Source organism: Pelophylax lessonae, assembly GCF_965119305.1.
Source record: "Pelophylax lessonae genome assembly, chromosome: 1".
Taxonomy (NCBI): domain Eukaryota; kingdom Metazoa; phylum Chordata; class Amphibia; order Anura; family Ranidae; genus Pelophylax; species Pelophylax lessonae.
The window spans coordinates 164,064,783-164,092,576 of NC_138768.1; the positions used below are offsets into that span (position 1 = coordinate 164,064,783).

The window sequence follows — 27,794 nt, forward strand, 5'->3', positions numbered from 1 at the left end:
GTTAAAGACCTTCTACAGCCCTGTCCAGCTCTCCTAGAGTAACTGCCTGTCTCCTGGAATCTCCTCCATGCTCTTGAGACTGTGCTGGGAGACACATGTGCCATCCTGGAGGAGTTGGAATGCTCGCGCAACCTCTATAGCTTTTTAACAAACAACCAAGCTTTATTTCCAAAAAAATAACATACTAAATTTACACATAAAGACGACTAGAACCCCACTCTCCTCTATAGGGCAATCGGATGGAAACAGACTGTCTGTCTGTTTCCATCCGATGCCATCTGATCCGATCCACGGGATGGATAGAATATAGAACCACCATCCATCTGTTTTTGGCAAACAGGATCAGATGGCGGCACAGGGTGCCAGACAGCCAGCCACCCACCACCACAGGGTGCCAAACAGCCAGCCATCCATCACAGGGTGCCAGCAAGCCAGCCACCCACCACAGGGTGCCAGACAGCCAGCCACCCTCCACAGGGTGCCAGCCAGCCAGCCACCTACCACAGGGTGCCAGCCAGCCAGCCGCCTACCACAGGGTGCCAGCCAGCCAGCCATCCACCACAGGGTGCCAGACAGCCAGCTGTCCACAACAGGGTGCCAGACAGCCAGCCACCCACCACAGGGTACCAGCCAGCCAGCCACAACAGGGTGCCAGACAGCCAGCTAGCCACAACAGGGTGCCAGACAGCCAGCCACCCACCACAGGGTGCCAGACACCCACCCACCACAGGGTGCCAGCCAGCCATCCACCACAGGGTGCCAGCCAGCCAGCCATCCACCACAGGGTGACAGACAGCCAGAAAGAGTGCTAGCCAGCCAGCCACCCACCACAGGGTGCCAGCAAGCCAGCCATTAAACATTGAACAAAAGATAACATGTTCAGTACCAGATTTGTGTAAAAATTGTCTTTATTTTTCAAAACTTTAAATGTACAAAATATCGGCCCATATCGGCCAATACTGATATGCGATGGCCAAAGTATCGGTATCGGCAACGAAAAACCGATATCGGTCGATCCCTACTCTGCAGGCCAAGGTAATATTGATGTGGCATGTGTAAAGCCCTGTCGAGCTGTAATGTTAGAATTCAGGTGGTTGGCTGAAGGGTGGCAAAACCCCAGCTCAAACTCTTGCTTTTAGTGCCCCCAGGCCACCCGAGTGTAAGAGCCCTAAGGTCCTTCTCTCACATTAATTTACTGTACATGCACCCACACACACTGAGGTCAATCTAGACAGAAGCCAATTAACCGAACAGCCTGTCATGAGCTGCCACTTCTAACCTCTGCTGGTGTTATTTTTTCAGTACGTTTTTAGCAGTGGTGGCAGTTTCCATGTCTTTCTCCTTTTGTTAATTGTGGACCTTTTAATTTAGCATATCCAAAGCTGCAACATATTTCCAAAACATACTGCAGTACATCACTCAGATAAGAACAGACCTCATTGAGTTCAATTCATTTTTTATAGCACTGTTTGCCAGCATTACAAAGCACAGCGAACAGTATAAAATGTCATCTGTGAAGTAGCCCTGAGAGCCAATCACTATCTCTGCCTCCAGGAATTATCTTACAAAAAGAACATTTTCTAAAATCCACTATATTTGTCATCAACAAGAGAGGAAATGAGGAAAATCTCACTTCCTTTACAGGTGAAAAGACAGGAAGTAATAGGAAATCTCCCAGGGTCAGGTGTAGTTGTCTATTGGGTTTTTGCTGCTGGAAGGTGGTGGAGGTAAGTAAGCACTATCCTTAGATAATGACAGTATCCCTGTATAGACAGGGCTATTTTTAATGAAGGGACACAAGGACATACGCAGTGCTTCACAAGTAACTTTTTTTTTTTTTGCTGCATTCATGTTAAATTTGATATACATTTCTTACGGATAATAAATGATACACACTTCTAAAACATGAACTTCCTCTAAACTCTTCAGGTGAGCCCACTAATCCCCAGATCCACTCGAGTTATTCACCTGTGTGGCCAGCTTTAAAAACCTCTCTACGGATAGAAATGTCTATGCTGTTGTAAAAGCAACTCATGCCTCTTCTGTTTGTAAATAAATAGTGTTGAAGCACTCTGCTTACTCTATCTAATCTGTTATCACTAGATATTTTCAAAACACTATGAATGTGATGAATACTAGCTCCTACCTCCTGTGTTATGGCCTGTGTCTTTCTTAGGAATCTGTATGTGAATTGGAGGGTGAGACACACATTACAATTAGCAGCTCTGTAAATGAAGTATGAAACATAGCAGTAAAGATCAATTTGCAGTACCCATCCTGTCGCAGATGTGTTTATAAGCATGTACATAGGGCACTGGAATGTTGCCATTCCTCATTCCATCTCATCTCCTCCTTTTTTTTTTTTTTTTTTTTTCTAAATCAGTTTAGGGCTGTGAGAATGAACATGACACACCCAAGCCTGCTAAAACAGGCAAGGTGTGTTGAACTACAACATGCCCGTCAGTACTCACACTGCATGGTGGGTGGAAGACATTTCTGTGGAAGTAACTGGGCAAGTGTCTGAAGTAGAATTATTAGGGGTGCAGGATGACTGATCCGATCTAAATAATAAATTCAGCTATCAGAGTACACCATAAGATCAAAATAATGCATATAATGAAACATAGATATCGTTTACAAACACATTTGCATCGATGTACATTATGCAGCAATAAATTGCTCTTCCCCTTTTTTTTTTTCTTCATGTGTCAGACTTGTTTGTCCTCTAAAGCAGTGGTCCTCAACTCCGGTCCTCAGGGCCCACTAGCAGGCCAGATTTTAAGTATTACCTTGGGGAGATGCAGACTAGAATACTGCAATCACTGAGCAGCAAATGATATCACCTGGGATGTATTTCAGTTATCTTGCAAAGGTGGCCTGTTAGTGGGGCCTGAGGACCAGAGTTGTGGACCACTGCACTTGGGGATACAGCTCCCTAGGGTGCTGTCTTCTGAATTCACAGTTGGCTTGCCTAGTAGAGCCGGTTCACACTGGGGCGACTCAAAGTCTCCTTGACTCTGAGCCACCCCGTGCAGCATGACTTCATCGCGGCTTGCAAACGACTTCTATAATAGAAGTCAATGCAAGTCGCTCCGAAGTAGCGCAGGAACCTTTTTCTAAGTCGGAGCGACTTGAGTCGCTCTGATTAGAACTGTTCCATTGCACAGAATGGAGCACGACTTGTCAGGTGACCAAGTCGCCTGACAAGTCGTGGCAGTGTGAACCGGGTCGTACAGAAGAGAGCCTAGACAAGGGATCTCCAAACTACGGCCCTCCAGCTGTTGTGGAACTACATGTCCCACGAGGCATTGTAAAACTCTGACATTCACAGACATGTCTAGGCATGATAGAATATGTAGTTCCTGAACAACTGGAGGGCCATAGTTTGGAGACCCCTGGCCTAGACCAATAACAAGTATTGACTGTAAACCAACCCCTCCATAATAGGCCATGCATCAGTGGACCTGCTTTTAATCTCTAGACTGTGAAACACATATACTGTATATGGTTTTGCACAGAAAGTCGATTCTTAGAACTGTGTGTAGCAACATGTTCTTATGAAGAACTGTAATTAATTTACCATAGTCACCAACAAGATTTTCAAGCCCAATTCAATGCAAAAAACTACCCCCCTTGCAAGGGTTAAATATTTAGATATTTTTTGCCTAGGGATGCATGAATAAGGTGTAAGACATTCCTTATTCTTTGCTCCAGCAGGGTCTCACCAGTGGTGCAACAAGTCCCCTGCAGCCTCTTCTCCAATGCATTCCTGGCAAGAGTCACACTCATTCTTTGTATAGGTGCAATTCACTCTTATTAGCCCTGCATTGTATGTGATGGTGTTGAGGGCTCAGAGATTGGACAATTGCCATTTCAGCACTTTAGATGGGACAATGTCACTTGAGCCCTTTGTCAATTGCACTTGATTTTTGTATATTTAGGTAATTTATGAACAGTGCTTAATTAGTACTATATTGATACCTGTATTTGGTATAAGTGTACAAATGAATTGATATTGAACACAGAGCACTTTTCAATATTATTTGGCATATACTAACTCAAGCACTGTGTGTGTGTGTGTGTTTTTAACAGAAAAGCTGTCTTGCAGTTACAGGGATTAAACAACGCATTTAAACAATTAAATGCAGGTAAATAAATGAGCATTTCCTTATTTATTTTTTTGTAGGAGCCTGGATTTCATTGCACCAATGATCAGTAGATCGCAGGAGCAATGCAGGGCTCTTGCAGACTGTCTGTGTAAGCTGTCTGCTCATACAGGCAGAGACACCTGGATTCCCGAAATGCCAAACTGATGAGGGAGAAGTGAGCTGGATATTATTACACATGTATGTACGTTACACCAGGGTGAGGGCACTGGGAAGAAGTTTGAAGATTATTGAAAGTTGGAAGCCACATTTATTCACTCTTTAATGGACTGTGGTCATATCAGTATGTTTGAATGTATTGGACAGGTATGTGCTTCTGCACTTCTGGGTCATGGCAGCGACCCGCTCTCGCTGTGATTAGACACATGGGAGCCAATCAGCGGGATGACGAAATTCGATTTTTTTTTTTTAATTTAATTATTTTTAACCACTTAAGCCCTGGAAGATTTTACCTACCCCCTTCCTGACCAGGGCCTATTTTGCAATTCGGCACTGCGTGAATTTAACGAACAATTGCGCGGTCGTGCGACGCTGTACCCAAATAAAATTGACGTCCTTTTTTTCCCACAAACAGCTTTCTTTTGGTGGTATTTGATCACCTGTGTGATTTTTTTTTTTTTTTTTGATCATGTGCTATAAACAAAAAAAGAGCGACAATTTTGCAAAAATAACAATATTTTTCACTTTTTTTTTTATATGAAATTCCCCCCCTCCCAAAAAAATGTAAAAATCAATTTTTTTAACATTTTAGGCCAATTTGTTTTCTGCTACATATTTTTCGTAAAAAAAAAGTGTATTTTGATTGGTTTGTGCAAAAGTTATTGCGTTTACTAACTAAGGGAAAGATTTTTGTCATTTTTATTGTTTTTTTTTTTTTTTTTTAACGAGTAATGGCGGCGATCTGCGTTTTTTTTTTTTTTGTTTTTTTTTTTGCGGCGGACAGATTGTACCCTTGACTGCAATTTTTGACACTTTTGGGGGTACCAGTGACATTACTACAGTAATCAGTGCTATACATATGCACTGTTACTGTAAAAATGACACTGGCAGGGAAGGGGTTAACTTTATTGGAGAAGGAGGGGTTAAGTGTGTCCCTAGGGGCGTGCTTCTCCTACATAGCCGGACCGTATGATCTCTGCTGTTACACAGGGGAGAAAGACAGGCGGCTTTGTTTACATCAGCCGCCTGCTTTCTCCCGCTGTAACGGACAATCGCAAGTGACCGGCGGACATCGGGTCCGCCGCTCACACGCGCGGGGGGGCTGTGAGCGAGCGGGAGCGCGCCTCCGGCGGCGCGCGCTCGCTCCCTAGAGCCTCACAGGCTAGCGACGTAGTACTACGTCACTTTGCCCGTGAGGGGCTGACTGCCGATGTAAATCATCGTTAGGCAGTCGGCAAGTGGTTAATTGGGTATGTTTTATAGCAGAAAGTAAGAAATATTTTTTTTTTTTTTTTTTGTCAGTCTTTTTTTTTTTTTTTTTTGGTTATAGTGCAAAAAATAAAAACTGCAGAGGTGATCAAATACCACCAAAAGAAAGCTCTATTTGTGGGGAAAAAAAGGACATGTGCTTTATTTGGGTACAGCATCGCACAACTGCGCAATTGTTATTTAAAATAATGCAGTGCTGTATCGCAAAAAATTGCCTGGTCATGAAGGGGGGGGGTAAACATTCCGGAGCTGAAGTGTTTAAAGTGGAACTTCACTCTCCCATTCAACATTGATTATTTTTAATCCTTATGCTGCTAGCTTTAGTAAATAAAATAGGAAAGTATATAATTTACATGCTTTAAATTTTTTATTTTTTATTTATTTTTTAAGATTTCTACAGTTACTTCCTGGTTTCTTGTCTAGGCAAAAGATGTAATACATTCCAGGGGTGTTCAGAAGCGGAGGAGGGTTTCCTCTGCTAAACACCTCCTCCTAAATGCATGCTTGAGCTAAGGACAGATGGATTCCTGGAGGTAAATGCTTCATGTCATCTGCCCTTACTCAAGATGACCACGGCCAGAAATGCTAGGAGGGTGTATTTCAAAGTGATTTCTCGTCAAAATAAAGAATGTTGACATGGGTAGATGGGGGAGTTTGCTTTGATATTTAAAAAAATTAAATTGTTTTTTTTTTTTTTTTTTTTTTTTTTTTTTTTTGTGGTGCTCAGATGCAGTAAAGATCTGTTTAATTAGATTGTAGAATCAGCTTTTAATGTGAATGACCAGTTTAATGGCTCTCATTTTACAATAGTGGTGGTGGGAATTGCATCAAGAAACTTCCAGCATGAATGTCTCTCAGTAGTTTGTACACATTGCTGTCATACCATTTCTGTAATTGATTTCCAGCTGGGAAGGCATGATGAATATTCCAAAGCTTTGTGACAACACAGTTCTTATTTTCAGACATCATATCTATTCTGTGTAGATCTGTTAAAATAAGGTCTTCCACGATTATTATGGTATTTCTGTGTATCTCTGCATATGACCATTGTGCTCCTAAGGATTTTCTACCATACCTTTTTGATTTTAAAGCAATCCATAAGAACAGTCAAGATGTTACATATGGCAAACGTTTTTAATGTAGTCAGGTGCAGATCTTGCATTTCATTTGCCCATAAGTATTGACACTGTAAACCAATCTGTTGCATCTTTTATGCATGACCTAGCCAGCATGCTGGACAATCTTTGTAAAGCTGGCCGTACACAATGCAATCTGTTTGTACAATTTTCTCTTAGGTTCAGCAAAACTTTGTAAATATGAAGACAAACCTAACAAATACTTTTAATGAGCCTCAAATCAGGTAGGATTTATACTACAAAGTAGATGGTAGTTGAAGGAGATTGTATAGCGTATAGCCAGTCTAAGCGACAAACACTTGTAGCTCAAGTATGGAGCATGCACCTTTTTATAAAACAAATTTAACACATATAACACATATATTACTTGTTGCAGTTACAATAATAAAAAAAAATATATGTAATAATTTCAGTATAAATTAAATAGAATCTGTACTCATAGACCCATGATGTTGGCTGGATGTGCATGCAGGATCCAGTTGCCCTCGAGTATCAGGAATGGATATCATCCAATTTCAACAGCGAATTGATTGTCCCCTCCCCCTCCCCCCCCCCCCCCCCCCCAAACTGTAATTGGTGAGCAGGGTGAGGCTTCTCGTTTTGTCATTTAGGCTGAAAACTGATCAAGTGACTGTCATCCTATTATCCTAACAGTCTGTTATTCAGTGCTGGTGTAAAAATTGGATTGGTTTTCAAATATGTGCAAATCTGCCTGTGACTTTAGTGTTAGCATAGGCTTTATATGACAGTTGTCAGAACTTGAACAACATGCCTTTATGGCAGCTTGTTTTAATCTGCCCTCTAGTGGTCAACTTTGATATTACAGGTAAAAGAGCAAGATTACAAATTTTACATCATTACTTAGACGCTAAGCATGAATAAATTATAAACACACCATCTGCCCGTTAAAAAAAAAAAAAAAAAAAAAAAAAGGGGTTACACATCTGACCATTTAATTTGACTTCAGCCAAAAAAAGGCACGACAAGCTGATTTTGTAGCAGAGGCAGAACTGCAGTATCCCAACACCTACACACGTCCTTTCCTACTTACTTAGCAGACACTGTAATTACTTGCATTTATATATAGCAGGCCCATTGTGTGGTTAGTGAATTATCTACAAATAAAAGAAAGAAATCTGGGATCGAAAGGTATAATAATACAATATAACATAAATGGGGAAATGTTAGATTTTGGTTACAATGACATATCAAAAACCTGAAAAAAAACAAAAAGTTGGGACTTTGAATGAGGCATAATCTCAATGATGTAAGCCTCCATCCCTAATTCTATACATGTCGAGGGGGGGGGGGAGGGTAAATATAGTTAGTATCAGGTAAAGAAGGCAATCGGCATATTGGAGAAAACAAAGTAATGGATAATGTATAATGAACATAAAATCCGTGGACTGTATTTAAATATGAAGCCGATTCGCCTATAGTTACTAACCAATAGAATGGATAGGAGGGGAAAAAAGACGGGACTTTATATGACATGTGTCTTTTTAAAGCAGGTCTAAACCCAATCACTACAGTATATTCTCACACAAACTGTAACATGGTAAACTGTGATTCCAGGCTGACCACAGAAATGAATAGTGACAGATCAACTCTCTCCCTCCACATATACAGGATATACTGATCATTTATTCTATCTAGGGGGACAGTAATAAAATGTTATACTTTCCTTACTCTACAGTCCAACAGTAAGGTTGACCTGGTTAGCACTGTTCCATGTGTCTGCTGATTGAACAATGAAAGAGAACCAGCACATTGAGGAGGTCATCCTTGTGCTCTCTCTTGGTAAAAGAAGGACCATAAATATAATTTCGCACTGCAACAGTCATTTTTTTGAGAGTGTTGTGGACATTTGTGTGTTATGTCCACATTTTAAAAGCTATGTGCAGTGCTTTTACTGTGATTGATCATTGTCTAATCCTCCTAAAGGAATCGCTGTATGTTGTCCACATGGAGAAAAGATTGTGGTTGATTAAGAATTAAATAGGGATGCACCGAAATGAAAATTCTGCGCCGAAACCGAAAATGCAGGATGTCCCTGGCCGAAAACCGAAACCGAAAATGACTTTTTCCCCCAATTTTTTTTTAAAATAGATAGAGGGGCATGCACCAAAAACAGGCAGCGACGTACACCTGTCCCTGCCACCCTGTCACAGTATATGTACTGTGATGGGTTGGCAAGAGGTTAATTTAATTACCAATGGTATTTGTATTATGCAGTATGAGGGGGTTAATGTATTATCACTGCTGGTCACTGATGCATTAGTGACCGACCAGTGGCAGTTAATTAACCCCTTTGTGCTGCATTAGTGCAACCAGTATCAGTGTTAACACTGGTTGCACTGATACTGGTTGCACTAATGCAGCACAAAGGGGTTAATTAACTGCCACTGGTCGGTCACTAATGCATCAGTGACCAGCAGTGGCAATACATTAACCCCTCATGCTGCATAATACTAATACCAATGGTAAGCTCTGGTAAGCTCGCCTCAGCTTCCCCCCCCCCCCACTGCCTCAGCGTCCCCCCTCGGCAGTACACCCTCCCCCCCTCTGGCTCAGCGTCCCTCCCCATCCCAACGATTCAATCTCCTTACTGTCACTCTGCTAAGTGCTCCTCTGGTGTCCTTCATTCAAAAGAAGCGCCTCTGGCCGGCGGCCCGCCTCCCGGTTATGTCACTACTACGATGTGTGTATGAATTAAGTGACACACTGGGCGGGGGGGAGTGGCCGCTAATAACTATAACTATGTGAGCCTTCACTTCCCTGTCAGCAGATGATACTTGCCTGACAGGGAAGTGAAGGCTCACATAGTTACAGCTATTATTGGCCGCTCCCGCCCGGTGTCAGGTCAGTTCATTCACACACAGTCCCGCTGACAGGGAAGTGAAGGCTCACATAGTTATTAGTGGCCACTCGCCTGCCCTCCCGCCCGGTATGACACTTCATTCATACACACATCGTAGTAGTAGGGACATCATTGAGAGGTGGGCGGCCGGCCAGATGCGGGACTTTTAAAACCTGCGCTGCGCCCTCCTCCTTCCTCGCGGCGGCCATTAATTTCGGCATTGTTAACCCATTATCGGCCGAAATGGGATAGGCTCATTTTCGGCCGATTAATTTCGGTGCATCCCTAGAATTAAATACTGGTAATTTGGCAAAGTCAATGTTCACTGACTTGGTAGATAAAATTACACTTTGTTTCCCCCCCCCTCCCTTTATTCAAAATGAACACACTTTTCAAAATCAACATTTACGTTGCTGATAAACTACTTCTATTCCTACAGTAAATGAAGCCCAGTTGCATATTTTCCTTTTTGTTACCCTGCCACCTGCTGGACTGGATCCAGCATCTGTTAGAAGCATTCTAAACTTCTTATTTTATAAAATTACTTGTGGCCATCACAACAAGGTAGGAATAGCACCAAGACAACCTTTTCTTAAATGTTTTATTTTTTCCTCATCTGGTCACTTTTTTGGAACTTTTGGCCAAATCTAACAGTAGAACTTGGAGGATATGAATGATGAAGTTGAATAGATGCACAGGAGCAAGACTCTGTCTAGTTCTGGGAACATGCATCTCATCTTTCTATGCAAGCTGCCAATTAGTAGTCTGTTAGGGCAAATTGGAGCATTGCATATAAAGTAGTATATGTACTATTTCCAAAACTGCATTTTGGTTATTGTTTTCACAGTAAAAGTAATAAAACTCCAATACAACATTTCAGTTTAGGTTGTCACAATATTAGCCATGGAACTTCAATACTACATTTTGGTTTTAGTTTTCACAGTAATAATGATGGAACTCCATGACTATAGTTCAGTTTTATTTTTCACAGTAATAGTCATGGAACCTGCTTGGTATGAAGAAAAGTGGATCCTGTAGAAAAAAAAGGTGCCATTATTCACCTATTCCTAGGGTAGCATGAATTCCTAATAGACCCCAAGGCTGCACTCGCACCTGAGCAAACCTGTGATTTACTGGCGTTCAAGCCGTTTACTGCTTCAGGCATTTTTGTTTAGCCAATAGAATGCACTAGGGGGAGGAGAGGGAGAGGAAATTAGGGGTGGAAAGCTGCCATTTGCGCATAAAATGCACAACAAAATGTTTGTAAAGAACTCAAATCATGCGTTTCAATTGATGTCTGTGGGGCCAAAAATGCTTGTCATCTGCCCAAAAGCTGCTCATGTACTTTTTCGAGCTACAGTCGTTTTGCTTCAGGCAACAGAAAGCTCATATGTGAACAGGGGCCATTGAAATACATTGGATTTGGCTTATTGAGCGTTTAAGAGCTACAAGCTTCAAGCAGAAAATTGTTCAGGTGTGAACGGGGCCTTAGAAGATTTTCACATATACTATATTACCAAAGGTATGGGGACGCCTGCCTTTACAAGCACATGAACTTTAATGGCATCCCAGTCTTAGTCCTTAGGGTTCAATATTGAGTTGGCCCACCCTTTGTAGCTTTACCCACTTTAACTCTTCTGGGAAGGCTGTCCACAAGGTTTAGGAGTGTGTCTATGGGAATTTTTCTGCATTGTTCCAGAAGCGCATTTGTGAGGTCAGGGACTGACGTTGGACGAGAAGGCCTGGCTCCGAGTCTGCAATCAAATTCATCTTCTGCAGAGTATTCATGTTCCTCCACGCCAAACTCGCTCATCCATGTCTTTATGGACCTTGCTTTGTGCACTGGTCCAAATTATTTGATGGAGGGGGGATGATGGTGTGGAGTTGTTATTCAGGGGTAGGGCTTTACCCCTTATTTCCAGTGAAGGGACCTTTCAAAGGCTTTAGCATACCAAGACATTTTGGTCAATTTTAATGCTTCCAACTTTGTTGGAACAGTACGGGGTTGGCCCTTCCTGTTCCAACATGACTGCGCACCAGTGCACAAACAAGGTCCATAAGGATATGGATGAGCGAGTTTGGGGTGGAGGAACTTGACTGGCCTTCAGAGTCCTGACCTCAACCCGATAGAACACCTTTGGGATGAATTAGAGCAGAGACTGTGAGCCAGGCCTTCTCCAACATCAGTGCCTGACCTCACAAATGGGTTTCTGGAAGAATAGTCAAACATTCCCATAGGCACACTCCTAAACCTTTTGGACCGCTTTCCTATAAGAGTTGAAACTGTTAAAGCTGCAAAGAGTGGGTCAACTCAGTATTAAGCCCTACGAACTAAGACTGGGATGCCGTTCATGTTCCTGTAAAGGCAGGCGTCCCAATACTTTTGGTAATATAGTGTAGTTCTAGTCAGTCTGCGCTGACTTGTTGCAATTAATGTCAGGACGTGTATAGCTGGTAAACTTGCTGCAAGGCCATTGTGCCTTGCGTCCCATGTACCACAAGCATTAAAAGCGGTAAAGCTGCACATACTCTGCAGCTACGTTCCAGCTGTCTAAAATTTTCTTGGCAATTACAAAAAGTCTTTTTACATCAAGTTTTGTACTTTAAAATTTTCAGTAAAAATCTATTGAAAGCGAAAAGTGGCAAAGCTGGTGAGGGAGATGTCTACAGAAAGCGTTGTATAAAACATCAGAGATAGGAGTCCTGATTCATCAAGCTGCAAGATCACTGAAAAAAATGCTAAACTATAGCAAACATTGGATTAGAGGCCATTTGGCCACTTTGAAATTGTATGTCAAATAATTGCAGCTTGCTGAATTAATGGCCGTGAATTCATTATCAACAATATTTTGATTAATTGGGCTTATTGACCACTTGAAGGCCACGCCTTTTTCTGACACTTCTCACATACATGTAAAAAATCAGTTTTGTTTAACTGGAAAATTTACTTAGAACCCCCAAACATTATGTATCTATTTGGAGCAGTTTTTTTAAAGATTTTTTGGAAAAAATACACTTTAATGAATTATAATGCACAAAACCACAATATAATACCCAACTGTTTGGTAAAATATAAAAGATGATGTTATGTAAATAGGAACCAAACATGTCACGCAATAAAATTGGGCATACCCGTAGAATGGCAACAAACTACATAAACTATATTATCTGTAGGCGACTTTACAAGTTACCACTTTGGACTTACACAGGGGTTTGGGGGCTAAAATGTGTGCTTTTAATCTGACGTTCGCGGTGATCCCTCACATGTATGGTGCGATTGCTGTTTACGTACAATGCAGGACTGATAATTGCGTTGCCTTTGCGTGCCAGCGTGGGGGTGGGGGGTGGGGGAGCTTTTAAGTTTTGTTAAGGTAATTTCTACTTTTTATGTTTTTCAGTCACAGGAGGCAGTGTAATAAATGTGGCTCTTTGGTGTGCAGTGGAAGTTATTCAAAGATGAATTTGTCGTCTTGTTAGCTTTGCACCCAATCATGTCTGAGCTGTGACACTACTGAAGCTTCTTGTTGGTTAATAACGTGATCCTATGCATTTCTTTGATTAAAAGTGTCAAACAATGTACAACAGAAATCTAATCAATGCTAATTATTGCCAGAAAAATCTGATGTAGAATTCTTAGATTTCAGGACAAAATATAAATTTGGCCAAAAAACATGAAGCACAGATGTAGTTAATATGTACATGGAAATACATTGAAGCTACAGCAATATGTCAGTCTGTAAATTGCTGTAGGCACCCATAAGGGATAGAGGTTCCATTGTCAGAATTTCTGATGAATAAGCAGCCTCTGTAGCAAGATTCAGCTAGGTCTGACTGTGTAGAATACCTGAGTGTGCACATGTGGAGTCATTGTTAGGTGTGGCCTTGTGCGTCATTACAAAACAACACTGTATAACTAGAGTACGCCTCCTGCAATTATTATATTTTTGTCCTTTATGATAATACCCATATGTATATAGAGTAAATACTGATATATTCTATACAGAAATACATGTTCAGTACTTACTGAATTCCAGTGTGGGGACTGTATATCCTCCATGGGGGCTTCTAATTTGAACTTTATTCCGTTGGCCAGCATGACCAGCAGAGGTGGGTGATAGAACAACCAAAAAAAGGATGTCCTGAGTACCAGAGCTACTGTTCCGAATCTGCCAGAAGGCCTTTCCCAATACACAATGGAGTTGATTATCTACAAGCAAATAGACTGTTCCCTTTGCAAAAAAGTTACACTTTGCAAGTAAGTTTTTCTGAGATTTTAGTGAATGAGGGGGAAGCTCTGCAGACTTCCCTCATTCCATCCCATTCCATCATCATTTTTTTTTTTTTTTTTTTAATTTTCCTTTTATACAATTAGATATTTTTTGCAAAGGGATATTTCACCACATTTACCAAGCTTTGGGAAAATTCCTTTGCAAACTTCCCTTGCAAAATGAGCGCACTATTTGCCTAATTCGATACCAGCTCTTGGGAGTCAAGGCAGCAGAATTGTTTTTGTAGCACTGCCCCATATGGACTGCCAGATTTTCACTTTTTCAGGTCACCCTGAGTTACCAGCATACAAAAATGACAGTTTAAAGTCCTTACATTCTCCTTCCTTGGCTTGCTCCAATAATCAGTCCAGGGGTATTTTATTTTTATTATAAATTAGGGATAGGGGAAGGGAATAGTGGGATACTCCAAATTAACTATGCACAAGTGGTTGAGGACTCATCTTCAGAAACAGCCAGGCTGTTGATTCACCCTGCCACTATGGGTGAATTTGGGAATTAAGTCTTTTTTCCTAAGATGATTTGGTGGACTAGCAATTATCTTCAGGACACTCTCACTAGCATCCTCTTTCTCTCCACTGTTGACACCCGTCCACTGACTATCCTACACTTGGGGTGGCCCCCCTCAGGTCAGGCCCCTTGACACGAGTCCCTGTACTCACGATACTGTGGTCCTAGGCAGTGGCGGCTGGTGCTCAAAATTTTTTGGGGGGGGGGGGGGACGCAAAAAGAAAAATGTAATAGGTATTGCTTCGCGGCAAAAAACGCGGTAAAAAATTGTGTGACTTTGAGGTCACACAAGTGTGAAAGGGGCCTTCAGTAATCAAGGAACAGTGCCTAATTACTGTAGCCACAACTCATGGCACATTAGTATGGTGTTAATTGTCAACAGTACTCTATACAATGGTAATCAGTGAGAAGAGTGCTCTATACATCTATACACTGCTCATAAACAGTGTCCAGATAGCAGCGCACACAGCCAGTACAGAACTACAAGTCCCAGCCGCTCTAAGCTGCTCCTTTAAACCTCTCCTGATAGCAGCACACATCAGCAGTCCCAGTGTCCAGATAGCAGCATGCGACCAATAGAGAACTACAAATCCCAGTGCCGACATAGCAGCACACACAGCCAGTACAGAACTACAAGTCCCAGCATTCCCAGTGTGCAGATAGCAGCACAGACAGCCAGTAGAGAACTACAAGTCTGAGCCGCTGTAAACTGCTCATTTAAACCTCTGATAGCAGCACACATCAGCAGTTCCAATGTCCAGATAGCAGCATGGAGCCAATATAGAACTACACCCCCCCCCCATCATTTCAACTCTGCACCCTTCTAACTACAGGTTACTCCCCCCCCCCCCCCCCCGTCCATAACTCACCTCTGCACCCTCATCCATATTATCTCTGCCCCCCCTTCTGCAACCCCATCTAAAGCTAACCCCAATCCACAGCTCTTACCTTTGCCACCCCCCATGTTTCACCTCTGCACCCCCAGCTTCCCCCCCCCCCAGCACTCATCTGTGCTCAAATCCCCACACAAACTTTCACACCGCTCTCTGCCCAAATACCCCCTGCCCCTTTTACAGTTCTCCCCTCTCCATGAACTTAGTGTCTGGAGCCTGCCACCCCTCCCCCCTCCTGTTTTTTTCCTTCACCTCTTCCACAGCCCCCCCCCCTCCCGTTTTTCCTTCACAAACCCCCCCCCCCTCCCGTTTTTGCTTCACCTCTTCCACAGCCCCCCCTCCCCCTTCCCGTTTTCCTTCACAAACCCCTTCTCTCTTCCATTCCTCTGTACCTCAGGGCGACCGCATGCCACTGCTACAGAGGAGGAGGCAGCCGTCCCCTCCGGGACTCTGCTCTCCAGCCAAAGACCTCACAGCACATGTGCTCCTGGCTTTTATACAGTATCCCAGAATGCACCCCTCCAATCACTAGGACTGTATCAAAGCCTATGCGCCCATTTGTCAGGTTTCCCCCCACTGTCCAACATGCCTCCCTATTGGATCAGTGTGAAACACTAGACATAATAAGTTGCATACTGAGCACATTGAGCAGACCTTACTAACAGATCCTGCTCTCTGGTAGGGAGAGAACAATATAGATTTACCTGCAGCCCCTCTGGTAAGCAGACAAGGCTCAACACCATACTTTCTCGCTAGCACCTACCTAGGAGGGTGCTACATTTTGCTGGGAACAGAGAGGGGTGGAGATGGGCAGAGCTTTGAAGTTAAGCAGAAGAGAACTCAAGACAGGGCTGACAACCCTGCCTGGGATTTTATTGCAAGTAAGGCACTGTGTTGTCAGCATAAGAGCTCATTGGATTGATGGATGATTATTGGGTATTTTTCTGTACTTGATGAATTTTTGGGGAGAAAAGTCTGAAAATATTGCAGAGATGCATGAAATATGTTTTTTTTTTTTGTTATAGCCGCATCATAACTCAGACATTTAATTTGATTACGACTTTGTTTGAGGATGTGGCCATGCTGCGCGGCGCACCGTTTTTTTGTTTGCCCAGCCTCTTAACCCCCTGGCAATGTCATCCACTGCTGGCAATCCACAACAAGAAATCAGTAAAAACAAAGCTACTGGGGCCACTATACTTCACTGATTCATGATCTTTATCACAAGTCAGTAACAATATATACACTCCTTAAAATTCATAAGGCCCCCAAACCCCCCCCTGGCCCGACCAATTGTCAACAGCATAGGGTCAGTAACGGCACGGTTGGGACAATACCAGGATACGTTTTTACAGACAAGTGTCTTTGGGGCTAAAGCATATCTTAAGGATACTAAGAATTTCCTTCAATTGCTGCGGGAGGTAGATCTTTCAGAGAATCAGAAGTGTACTTCGTAACAGCGGACGTATCGTCATTGTACACAATTATCCAGCATGATGACCCCCTCAGTGGCCCTTAATTGGGCCTTAAGTCAAAGGGAGAATATCCCATAAGCCCAAAAGATATTTCTGAGGAAAGTATTAGATTTTTGTCTCTCCCACAACTATTTTTGGTATAACAATGAGTTTTTCACCTAAAATAGAGGAATTGCAATGGACCAAGTCTCACAAACCTTGATATGGGAGAACAAATTTGTGTTTTTGAAGATGAGATGAATTGATTTTCTACAGAAGGTTCATTGATGACCTTTTTTTCATTTGGGCAGGAAGTGGACATCATCCTCTCTGGTTGAGGAACATTCCGAAAGGCCAGATCATGAGAGTGAAGAGAAATTTCTCCGCTGACAGTGATTTTATTGCACAATCCCAAATAATCAAGAAAAGGTTCACCTAAAATGGTTATAACCCCCATCAGAATGATGGAGTCATACAAGAGGTATTGGAAATACCGACAGAATATTGTTTGGATGATGGAGAGAGAGATCGGAGATCCGCCAGTCAGACCACAGAGATTCTGTGATAGGGCTGTTTTTTTTTTTTTTTTTTTTTTTTCTCATGTAGGAAGTGTAAACAATGTAGACAAGTTACCAGTACTTTTGGGGGTTTAGATCATCTACATTTAACAATAGAGAATTTTCAAATAACAGAATTTATAATACAATGTATGTCGTTTACGCTTTGGAATGAATGCCCATGCAGATTGATGTACATAGGACGTACCAAAAGGATGTCAAAAAATCAGATTGCTGAACATATCCATAATATCAAAATAGGATTTAAGGCTCACAGTGTGTCTTTACACTTCAAGCATCACCATAATGGAGATCTGTTATGTTGAAAATTTTGGGGACTAGATCGTACCTATCTGGCATGGAGAGGAACAAATAGTCAGAAAATTGTCCAAACGCCAAACGAAATGGATATATTTAGTTGACACCCTAAAACCAAGGGGAATGAATGTAGCACTTGACAAAAAATTGTTTCATCAGTGGTTATTAGAACAGACATGGACCCAGAGTTTGAGCATAGGAGCAGGATAATTGCTTTTAACAAATGTAAGTAATCACCCACAATGTTGATGTTGAAGGTTGATTATGAAAAATTAAGAGGGATGCTTAAGTGATATTCAGGGTATTGAATGCATTTTATAAGGTCTCATATTCATTGTATTTAATTGTATAGTTTGGTCTAGTATTGGTAATAGATATAAAGCATATGAAGTATGTTTAAATCGGAGCAGAAAGTTTATTAACTGACTTGTGATAAAGATTATGAATCAGCAAAGTATAGTGGTCCCAGTAGCTTTGTTTTCACTGACTTCCTATCATTGATTGTGGGAATCTAGTGGATTGCCAGCAGCGGATAATAAGGGGTTAAGCGATTGGGCAAACAGCTGATGATAAATACCGGTGCACCGCGCCATATAGCCACACCCTCAAAGTCGTAATGATGAAACGCGCCAGGTCGGGACTATACGGCCACCGAAAGTGATGTCCAGCGTGACGTTCACGCTGGCCAGCAGCAGGCAGGGACCTTCTCCTTCCGGCTGGTGAGAAAGGGGGTGCTCTGCTGTATGTCATAGACTGCAGACTATCCCTGCTCCCCCCACGGCGCCGCCACTGGTCTAGGATTCCCCATGACAAGGGGCTCAAGGGACAGCTGCTTTGGGCCCCTCAACAATGGCAGGTCCCTGGGCAGCTGCCCCTTTTGCCCCGTGTTAAAGATGGCCCTGGTGGCGGTGGATCAAGATGGAGTGCATATTTGGCTCAGATGTGCGAAAATGGATACTCTGGGAAAAGCTGTGTGGATTACTCTGAAGGCTTAGGATAATAAATTGGTGTGCCCAATGGCAGTCTTTGAGCAATTTTTGAAGACCAGACCCATGGTTGGACAAAATCAGTTCCATTTTTGTCCTGCACAACTCCCTTGAATTTTTAGGATTACATCATTTTAACTGCACTTCCCACTCATTTAGAATGGGAGCGGCGTCAGAGGTGGCCAGAATGGATTTGGCAGAGTCAGCCATTAAGGATATGGGGAGGTTGAAATCAAATTGTTCCAAACTGTATTGTCAGGCCTCATATTTTTGTTTAAATCCCTCAGGTTTTCAGTGCACAGTATGGATTCTGGGACATTTGTTTATTTATTGGGCGCATAAACGAGCGGCTCAACGTAGTTAATCAATTTGTCCTTGCATCCGGAATCCTTTAATGTGTATTGAAAAGGTGAGAGGCCTCAAATGGCACCAGCTATATATTTCCACTTATCCAGGTTGTATCAGGTTTGGCCCCCTCCATTGATTTTGTTGGTTCATTTAGGAGGTAACAATTTGGGAAATATTAGGACATTAGACTTGTTGTTTATGATCAAAAATGATTTTCACAATTACTTCCCCGGGTATAGTTATCGTGTTTTTGGAAATTATCCCACCTTTCTTGGAAAGTTATGGAAAAAATGAGAAAAAGGATAAACTGAGCTATGGAGAGGTACATGCCTACGATTGGTGGATTGTCGTACCGACCTGTAGATCAGGAAGGTGGAATTCCAGGGCTGTACAGGCAAGATGAAGTTCATTTTTCAGATGTGGGTCTCGATATCTTCAGTTTGGGACTGCAGTATGGGATTAAAATGGCAGCAAAAGTAAGGTAGGGCTGGTCTTGATGCCAAAGCCTGGCTCGTGGGGATGTTGTATTTTCTATGTTAACCACTTCTGGACAGGAAGGATATGCCCCCTTAATGACCAGGCCATTTTTTGCCATTCGGCTCTGCTTTACTTTAGCGGAAAATTGCGCGGTCTTGCGACGCTGTAACGAAATTAATGCCCTTTTTTTCCCCACAAATAGAGCTTTCTTTTGGTGGTATTTGATCACCTCTGCGGGTGTTTTTTTTTTTTTTTGTGCTATAAACAAAAAAAGAACGACAATTCTCAAGGAAAAAAAAAGCAATATTTTTTATATTTTCTGCTATAAAACATTCCCTCCCCCCCCCCCCCCCAAAAAAAAAAAATGTAAAAATCAAAATGTTTCATCCTTTTTAGGCCAATTTGTATTCTGCTACATATTTGGTAAAAAAATTGCAATAAGCGTATTTTGATTGGTGTGCGCAAAAGTTATCGCTTCTACAAACTAGGGGGGGAAGATATTTGTCATTTTTATTTATTTTTACTAGAAATGGCCGTGATCTGCGGTTTTTAACGGGGCTGTGACATTGCGGTGGACAGATCGGACCCCTAACTGACATTTTTGACACTTTTATGGGCACCAGTGACATTACTACACGAATTGGTGCTAAACATATGCACTGTTACTGTAATAATGACACTGGCAGGAAAGGGGTTAACCCAGGGGTGATCAAAGGGTTAAGTGTGAGCCTAGGGGGTGTTTACTAACTGTATGGGGGATGGGCTTGTGAAATGATCATAGAGACCTGTGATTCTATATAGAAGGATCACAGACGCTCTGTGATCATTTCAGTGATCAACAGCTGACCGTACTTGTCTCTCAGCGGGGAGCGATCGCAGATACCCAGTGGCAATCGCGGCAGCCAGCCCCGTGTATCGGAGTCCCCACTGCCTAGTGGGAGCAGGAAGCTTGCCCCCCAGCACCACGCGCATGACCGACGTAGGGTTACGTTAGTTCGCGCAAGAGAGGCAGCGGGCGGCGGGCAGTGGCTAAATTAAGGTTACTGTTGCTTGAGTTCTGAAAACTGAACAATTACAATTTGTTTTTGTTTTGTAAACGTAATGCTGTTTTATATGGTCCATAAAAAAATCTTGTGATTTGTTTTTCATATGTTAAACCAATTAAAGTGCCGCTGCCCTTCTTTGCCACACTTTAAGTCTTGTCTATATTCAATTGATTTGAATCTGGTTTTGAGTGGTGTGTTTCGAAGGGGTGTGGCCTACAATCTCATGCAATTTTCCTCATTAGAGCCCTGCAGGTGCAGTAGCTGTTTGATAATTACAAAATTACTACTGTGCAGACTCACTCTGCACATGATCACAGACAAACAGATAATTCTCCAGAATAACAAAAAGTAAGAATCTGCAACAAAGTTTGTTAAAATCCTTGCAATGTACATAGATCATGCAGAGGGGGATATTTTTTTTCTTAACAAAGGTGGAGTTACTTGTTGTTTTTTTTTTTTTTTTTCATTTATTTTATTTAAAAAGAGTTGAAGGTCCAGCTTTGCATGTCCCCCACAGGATGCTGCTATATGCAACTGCACGGATCACAAATCGCTGAGTCCTGTTATGAAAGCTAAACATGTCAAATGTATTCAGAGTCTGTATAAAAGCAATAGATGTATGTTGACTTCTATTTTATTATCTTATTGTATGTTATGTTTTTATGCCATCTCAGACATAGACTCACCTAAGCCTTTCTTTAGTTATTGGGAGTCTTCAAGTTGAGCTAAATGTGTGCCGTTTCATGTTTTTCAGAAAAAGCAAGGAAGTACAAGTGCCAGCGCCACTGCTAGTGCACCCTCAACTGCAGCTTCAGCAGCGAGCAGTAAGGTAATTGATTACGTTATTGACATCCTTTTTTTACTATTCACAAATATCTAAACCTAAGACTGCTTGATGTTCAGCCTATTCTTTATTCGTTTACATCATCAACCAAGTAGCAATTGGCAGTATTCTTCCATGGGATTAGAGGACCTGATGAACATATTGTGCCCAGGAATACACACTTTTCTATGAGTTATGATTAGAAGATAATGTTAGAACATTGGTAATGTTTTTTTCCTTTTGATAAGTCAAGACCAAGTGTTTCTGGCAATGATGTTCCCTGGTATTGCAAAGGCCCCCCCCCCCCTTCTTTAACATAAAGGGTCCTTTCACACAGGCTTTCCACCTGGCGAACTCCATTTTGCTCAGTGGGGATCGATCTGCTAATCCCCGCTGAGCAGGCGAATGACCGGTCCGTCTCCGCTCACTGTGCTGACACGGACCTGTCAGAGCCCCGCTCTCCTCTATGGGATATCAGGTGAAAACGGACCGCCTGTCTGTTTTCATCCGATCCGCCAGACGGATGGAAAATAGGGTTTCTATCCGTCTGGATTTCACGGACAGGGTCAGATTAGATAGCAGCGGGTGTCAGCGGACATGTCAATACTGACATCCGCTGCTCCATAGGGCTGCATGGAGCATCCGATCAGGTCTACCTGAAAAACTGACAGGCAGACCCAATGGGAAAGTCAGTGTGAAAGGACCCAAACATGTATTGATAGCTGAGCCAAGAGTGAAAGTTTATTAACCTAGATGAAAAAGTTATAACCCCTGTCAAAGTTTTTCTATCTCTATATATTTTACTTCTTGTCCCATAGCCAAAACAGGAAGTGAGAGAAAATCCCTCCAAAGTGAGGAATTTGAAAGATTTCCCCTCTTATTCCTGTTCTGATGACAACCCAGAATTTGTGATTTTTATTTTGCTTTTACTCTTGATAACAGTAAACAGGACAAATGGAGAGGGTAAGTACCAGTTCACACTGTTCCAACTTGTCAGGCGACTTGGTCGCCTGACAAGTCGTCCTCCATTCTGTGCAATTGGAACGGTTCTAATAGGAGCGACTCAAGTCGCTCCGACTTAGAAAAAGGTTCCTGCACTACTTTTGGGCGAAGTCGGAGCGACTTGCATTGACTGCCATTATGTGAAGTCGGTGCAAGCCGCGCCGAAGTCGCGGTGCATGGCGACTTTATTAGGTCGCCCCGAAGTCGTGTCGCCATAGAGTGAACCGACACTGAGTGCCGGTTCACACTAGGGCGACCTGTGAGGCGACCTGGTCGCCTCACAGGTCGCCGCAGGTCGCCTCCCATAGGGAAGCTACGGACCCGTTCTAATAGGAGCGACACAAGTCGCTCCGACCTAGAAAAAGGGTCCGGAGATTCTTTGGGGCGACCAGGAGGCGACTGCCATAGACTTCAATGTTATGAAGTCCGTGGCGGCCGCTCCGAGGTCGCGGCGCGCTGCTCGCACCGCAATCTCGGAGGTCGCCCCTGCAAGTAGCGTCGCGGTAATGTGAACCAGCGCTTAATCTAAAAGATGTTTTGATCCCTCTCCACTAGCCAAAAAAAGTTTTTCTTTTAGGTCCCTTTCACACTTGTACAACTTGTCAAGCAACTTTGGACATCAGAGTTGCAGGAGATGTCATTCGCCATGTTTTCCAATAATACCTATTCATATATGTGCAACTTAAAGTTGCAGCAACTTCAAAGTAGTCCCTGCACTACTTTGGCCCGATTTTAAAGCGTTAGTATCCCGCTTTTTGACACTTTTACCTACAGGTGAGCCTATAATAAGGCTTACCTGTAGGTACAAATAATATCTCCTAAACCGGCACGGTTTAGGAGATATTTGCAGTGCATGCAGCCGCTCGCGCGAGCGGCGCATGCGCTCTGAAGGTCCGGGGGGACCTTCAGTTTTGCTTGCCGGGAGCTTGCTGGAAAATCATGCGCGGGAGTGACGTCATCGCGGCTCCGGCCAATCACAGCGCCGGAGCCGCCGAACCCGGAAGAGTCGCCGAGGGATCATGGCAGCGCCCGCAGCGATGTCTGGGGGTCCGTGTCGGGGCTTCGTTCTAAGGTAAGTAACACATAATGGGCTAGTATGCGATGCATACTAGCTCATTATGCCTTTGTCTTGCAGGTTTTTTTTTTTTTTTTTCTTTTTTGGGTTTACAACCGCTTTAATGTGTTTTGATGTCCAAAGACATAGGCATTGCTTGAAGCCCAGTCAAAATCGTGTCAAAAAATCGCGCACGACTTTCAAGTCGCACAAGTGTGAAAGGGGCCTTAGTTCTTCTTTAACTAAGGTGACATTTGCCACCAGTACCCAATAAGACAGTTAACCTACCTAATGGGAACTCAGACAAGAATAAAAACCTGACAGAGTTTCTAACCTCTCTGTAACCTCAATTTCTGCTCTGCCCAGTATTAAATCTAATATGGTTATGTATAGTTATGACTGATTGGGTGCTTTTCTCTGAAAAAAGTTCAGTGGCATTTCATATACACACATATAATTATTAATTCTAAAATGACTAGAACTGAGATTGATGTTCTGGACTTCATCATATTCAGCATAAATCATTTTACAATCCAGTTAGTCACCATCTTTGTCATAGAAATGTCATAATACTGCTCTGTTTAGAAGATGATGTGTTGGAGGTTGTGTAGGCTTTATACGTCACGAAGGCCTGTGAGGGTTAAGCAGTACTGAGACCTAGGTGGAGCAGCCCAGCCCTCAGGGTGGAGATTAACACTGTTACTGATGCAGTTTGGAATGGCTGTGACATGTCATATGTATGCGTGAGATTTGGGAAGAGCTCAGTTACGTCGTAGCAGACACAGAGGGGTTTGGCAATACTAAAGAGCTGTTTTAATGTTTTGGTTGAGAAGCAGTACAGTGTACCTCCACAGGACACAGACCTAGCTATTAGGATATAAGGTATGTGTTATACTTTAACTACAATCCTTTACTTCAAGTACTTCTGCTATGTAAGCTGCTGATACAAGCTCTGCCGGATTCACAGATCTGCAAAGACACTTTCTCCAAATTCAGATTCGTTTTCCTTGGGGTTGGGTGTGTAAGGCACTTATTTTCAGAACTGAAATATTTCCCATGCATGCATTGCACACATACTAGACATATGTAATATGTATGGAGTAGTTCTAGTCATGGAAGTCAGGTTTAGAATTAAGCTGTGAGTGATAGAGGTTCTTTCTTCTGTGTACCGAGCAGGGCTGATCTGTTATGAGCTGTGTGTCTTATAGGCCTGCTAGTGAGAGATTAACAAACAGTTATCAAAGGAAATTATACATGCAGATGTCTGACTGTCCTTTAGCTGTCCGTGCCACCATTTTCCTCCCACACATGCACGCTCACAGCATGTCTTTTAAGTGGGAACTCTGACAGCCCACATCTTGGGGAGGAATTAGTAGGGAGCGTATAAGATCGACTATCATTTCCAGTTGCTTTTTATTAAGGGCCTGCTTGCTAGAAGTGTCTCCTCTGCTTTCATAGATTGTTATTTGAGTTGGACAGAATTGGCAAGGCCAGCTCATTTCTTAAACAATCTTAAGGTCTGGTTCACACTGTGATTTCAGATGCGACTTAAGTCGTACAGAATCGCAAGACTAATAAAATCACAGCTTCAGTGGTGCCTGTGCACATCAATGCAGCGCAGTGCAGCATGCTTTTGGAAAGGTACATGAGCTAGTTTGGTGCAATTGCAATGCATTTGTATCCTTATAGACTTCAATGGAAACGCACCAGCAAAAGCATGTAAAATGCATGCTTTTAGTGGGACTTTGTGTATGAAATCCAGTCTTCTACAAAAAAAATGCATGAAAACCTGTCCATAAAACACTACAAAATCGTACCCTCTGTATGCTCACCTAGGCGCACTAGCGTGAGCCTAGGTGAGCATACAGAGGGTAACTTTTCTTTTAACTAGATGAGGTTTGCACGAATCCAAATAAGTTATTATATTCTAGTTATCAAAAGTATTTCCAAAACCAGTAGGAATAGAAGGTAGTATTCAAAAATGAATTGTTAAAAAATCATTCAATGCAGTCATTTTTAAAACAAGAGCTAGTTGTGGGTACAAATTTATGTATTGGTGTTTTCAATTGATTGTCAAACCATTTTTCCTCAAGTTTTACACACTTTTTACCTAAGTTTTAAATGTGTGAATCTTGGGTGAAAGCACTGATAAATAGACCTGTAAGTCCCCGTTCACACTAAGGCGACCTGTGAGGCGACCTGGTCGCCTCACAGGTCGCCGTAGGTCGCCTTCCATAGGGAAGCTGCGGACCCGTTCTAATAGGAGCGACACAAGTCGCTCCGACTTAGAAAAAGGGTCCGGAGCTTCTTTGGGGCGACCTGGAGGCGACCGCCATAGACTTCAATGTTATGAAGTCCGTGGCGGCCGCTCCGAGGTCGCGGCGCGGTGCGAAGTAGCGTCGCCTGTATGTGAACGGGGCCTAAAGCTGTTCCCCCCCCCCCCCAAGGTTTAATTGAGTGGAAACAACTGATCACTGTAAAATACTGCATCAAAAAATTCAGTTCATTTTGTTTATTTACCATAATGCTGGTTAAGCAGAAATATTGAATCCTATAACTACCCCATATTATGGCTATCCTTTATGCCCAGTACACACAATGAAAAATCAAATGAGAAAAAAAAAGCATTCTAAGTGTTTGTCTGATAATCTATTTATTAGTACACAGCTTTCGAGACACAATCACAACAGTTCATGTGAAAATATCTGAAGGAACAAGCTAGAAAATTGTTCTTGTAAGATAACAACAAACGATCTTCTTGTAATTTAGTATAGTATTTGTACGACAAAAATCAAGTGATGAAGGCCGTGCATGCTCGGAAACAAGAGAATACATTACTTCCGAAGTTGAATTCTGTTTTACGTGAATTTTCGTGAGTTTAGTAACCTTTTTTATTTTCAATATGAGAATAGTATGCAAGAAAAAAACAGACGATCATTCGTCTGATTTTCTCCTTGTGTGTACTAGGCTTAAGGCTCTCAATATGTCATCCATTTTTCTGACAGATTAGATTGTTTAACCACTTATTCCCTTCATGACCAGGGCTTTTTTGCTATTTAGCACTGCGCTAATTTAACTGGCAACTGAGCGGTCATGTAATACTGTACCCAAATAAAATGTAATATCTTTGTTTTCACACAACTAGAGCTTTCTTTCGGTGGTATTTAATCAGCACTAGGTTTTTTATTTTATGCTATATAAACAAAAAAAATACCAAAAAAAAAAAACCAAGTTTTTCTTGGTTTGTAATGAAATATTTAAATTTTGCAAACCAAAAAACTTTCTTCATAATAATTTTAAAGCCAAAATTTATTCTCTACATTTTTATTTGGTAAAAATAACCCAATTCGAGGTGTATAATATTTAGTCTGTGTGAAAGTTATAGAGTACCGTATATATTTGAAAATGTATAAATCCTGATGTACTGATGGCATATTTAATTTTTTGAGGCCCTTAAATGTCAGGATAGTACAAATACCCCCCAATGACCCCTTTTTGGAAAGTAGACAGTCCAAGGTACTTAGTACAAGCAGCAATTTTTTTGAAATTGTAAATTCTCGTTTGTTCATTGTCGGACACAGCTCCTGATCTTCATAACCATTGGGTTATACTGCCCCCTACAGGAGTAGGACACTAGGCAGAAAAAGAATCTGGCTACGCCTATGGGCAGTCCCAGGGGGTATACTCCCTCTCTCTGCTATAGGTACTCAGTTTTTTTTCTGGCTAGTCAGGAGTAAGGACCTAGTTCCTTGCTGGGATCTCTGGTCCTGGCAATTTTTTTTCTTTTTAGATGGAACTTTTTTTTTCTCCTGGCTTTTCCTGTGAGATCTCCACTGTGAGATCTCCAATCAACTGCTGGACTGGGCTGCATAATCTAGATCCAGTGGTCATCCCAATCTGGCCAGCGAGAGTGCGCAGACCTCAGCCCTGTGCTAGTGAAATACCTTGCGAGGTCGCATACGACCAGGTCTTGGCCCGAGTTGCAGCATTCCTCCTGGCCGACAGCCCCCCATTTAGATGGCGAGTGGTTCTGTCTGGAGCAATGCCCACCTGGTTCCTGGTATGGTGAGTACCTGTCCCCCCTCTCCCCCTGGAGTGTTTTGGGGTGGGTGTGGGCCCCTCCTTGGGATGGTTGGACCCCCGGGTTCCCCTCCTTCCCATCATGCCCCCTCCTTTTCATCTGTCCCCCCATCCTACCCCCCCCCCACACACAAAAGTGTTAGCCCCGGTGCTAGCTTTGTTACGCCAATGGGGGATCGCGCTACTGAGCTACTTGGACAACCTCCTTCTTCTGCGAGTAAAGTCCCCTACTGCTCTGGTGGAAAACCTGGAAATCACCATATGAACTCTGAGGGAATTCAGCTGGATTCTGATTTTTCAGAAGTCTGCTCTGGTTCTGTCCACAAAGCTGGACTATCTGGGTCTGACTCTGGACTCGGCCTTAGCCAGA

The 27,794-nt window shown here is 42.6% G+C and overlaps 1 protein-coding gene across 1 annotated transcript in view; it reads left to right on the forward strand.

Moving 5' to 3' along the window:
- The window catches only part of CAST (calpastatin), a 183,870-nt gene that overhangs the window by 35,799 nt on the left and 120,277 nt on the right, over nt 1–27,794 (forward strand). The window contains exon 3 of the mRNA XM_082267356.1: nt 21,220–21,294. Coding sequence (XP_082123482.1) covers nt 21,220–21,294 — 75 coding nt within the window. The remainder of the gene's footprint in view (nt 1–21,219; nt 21,295–27,794) is intronic.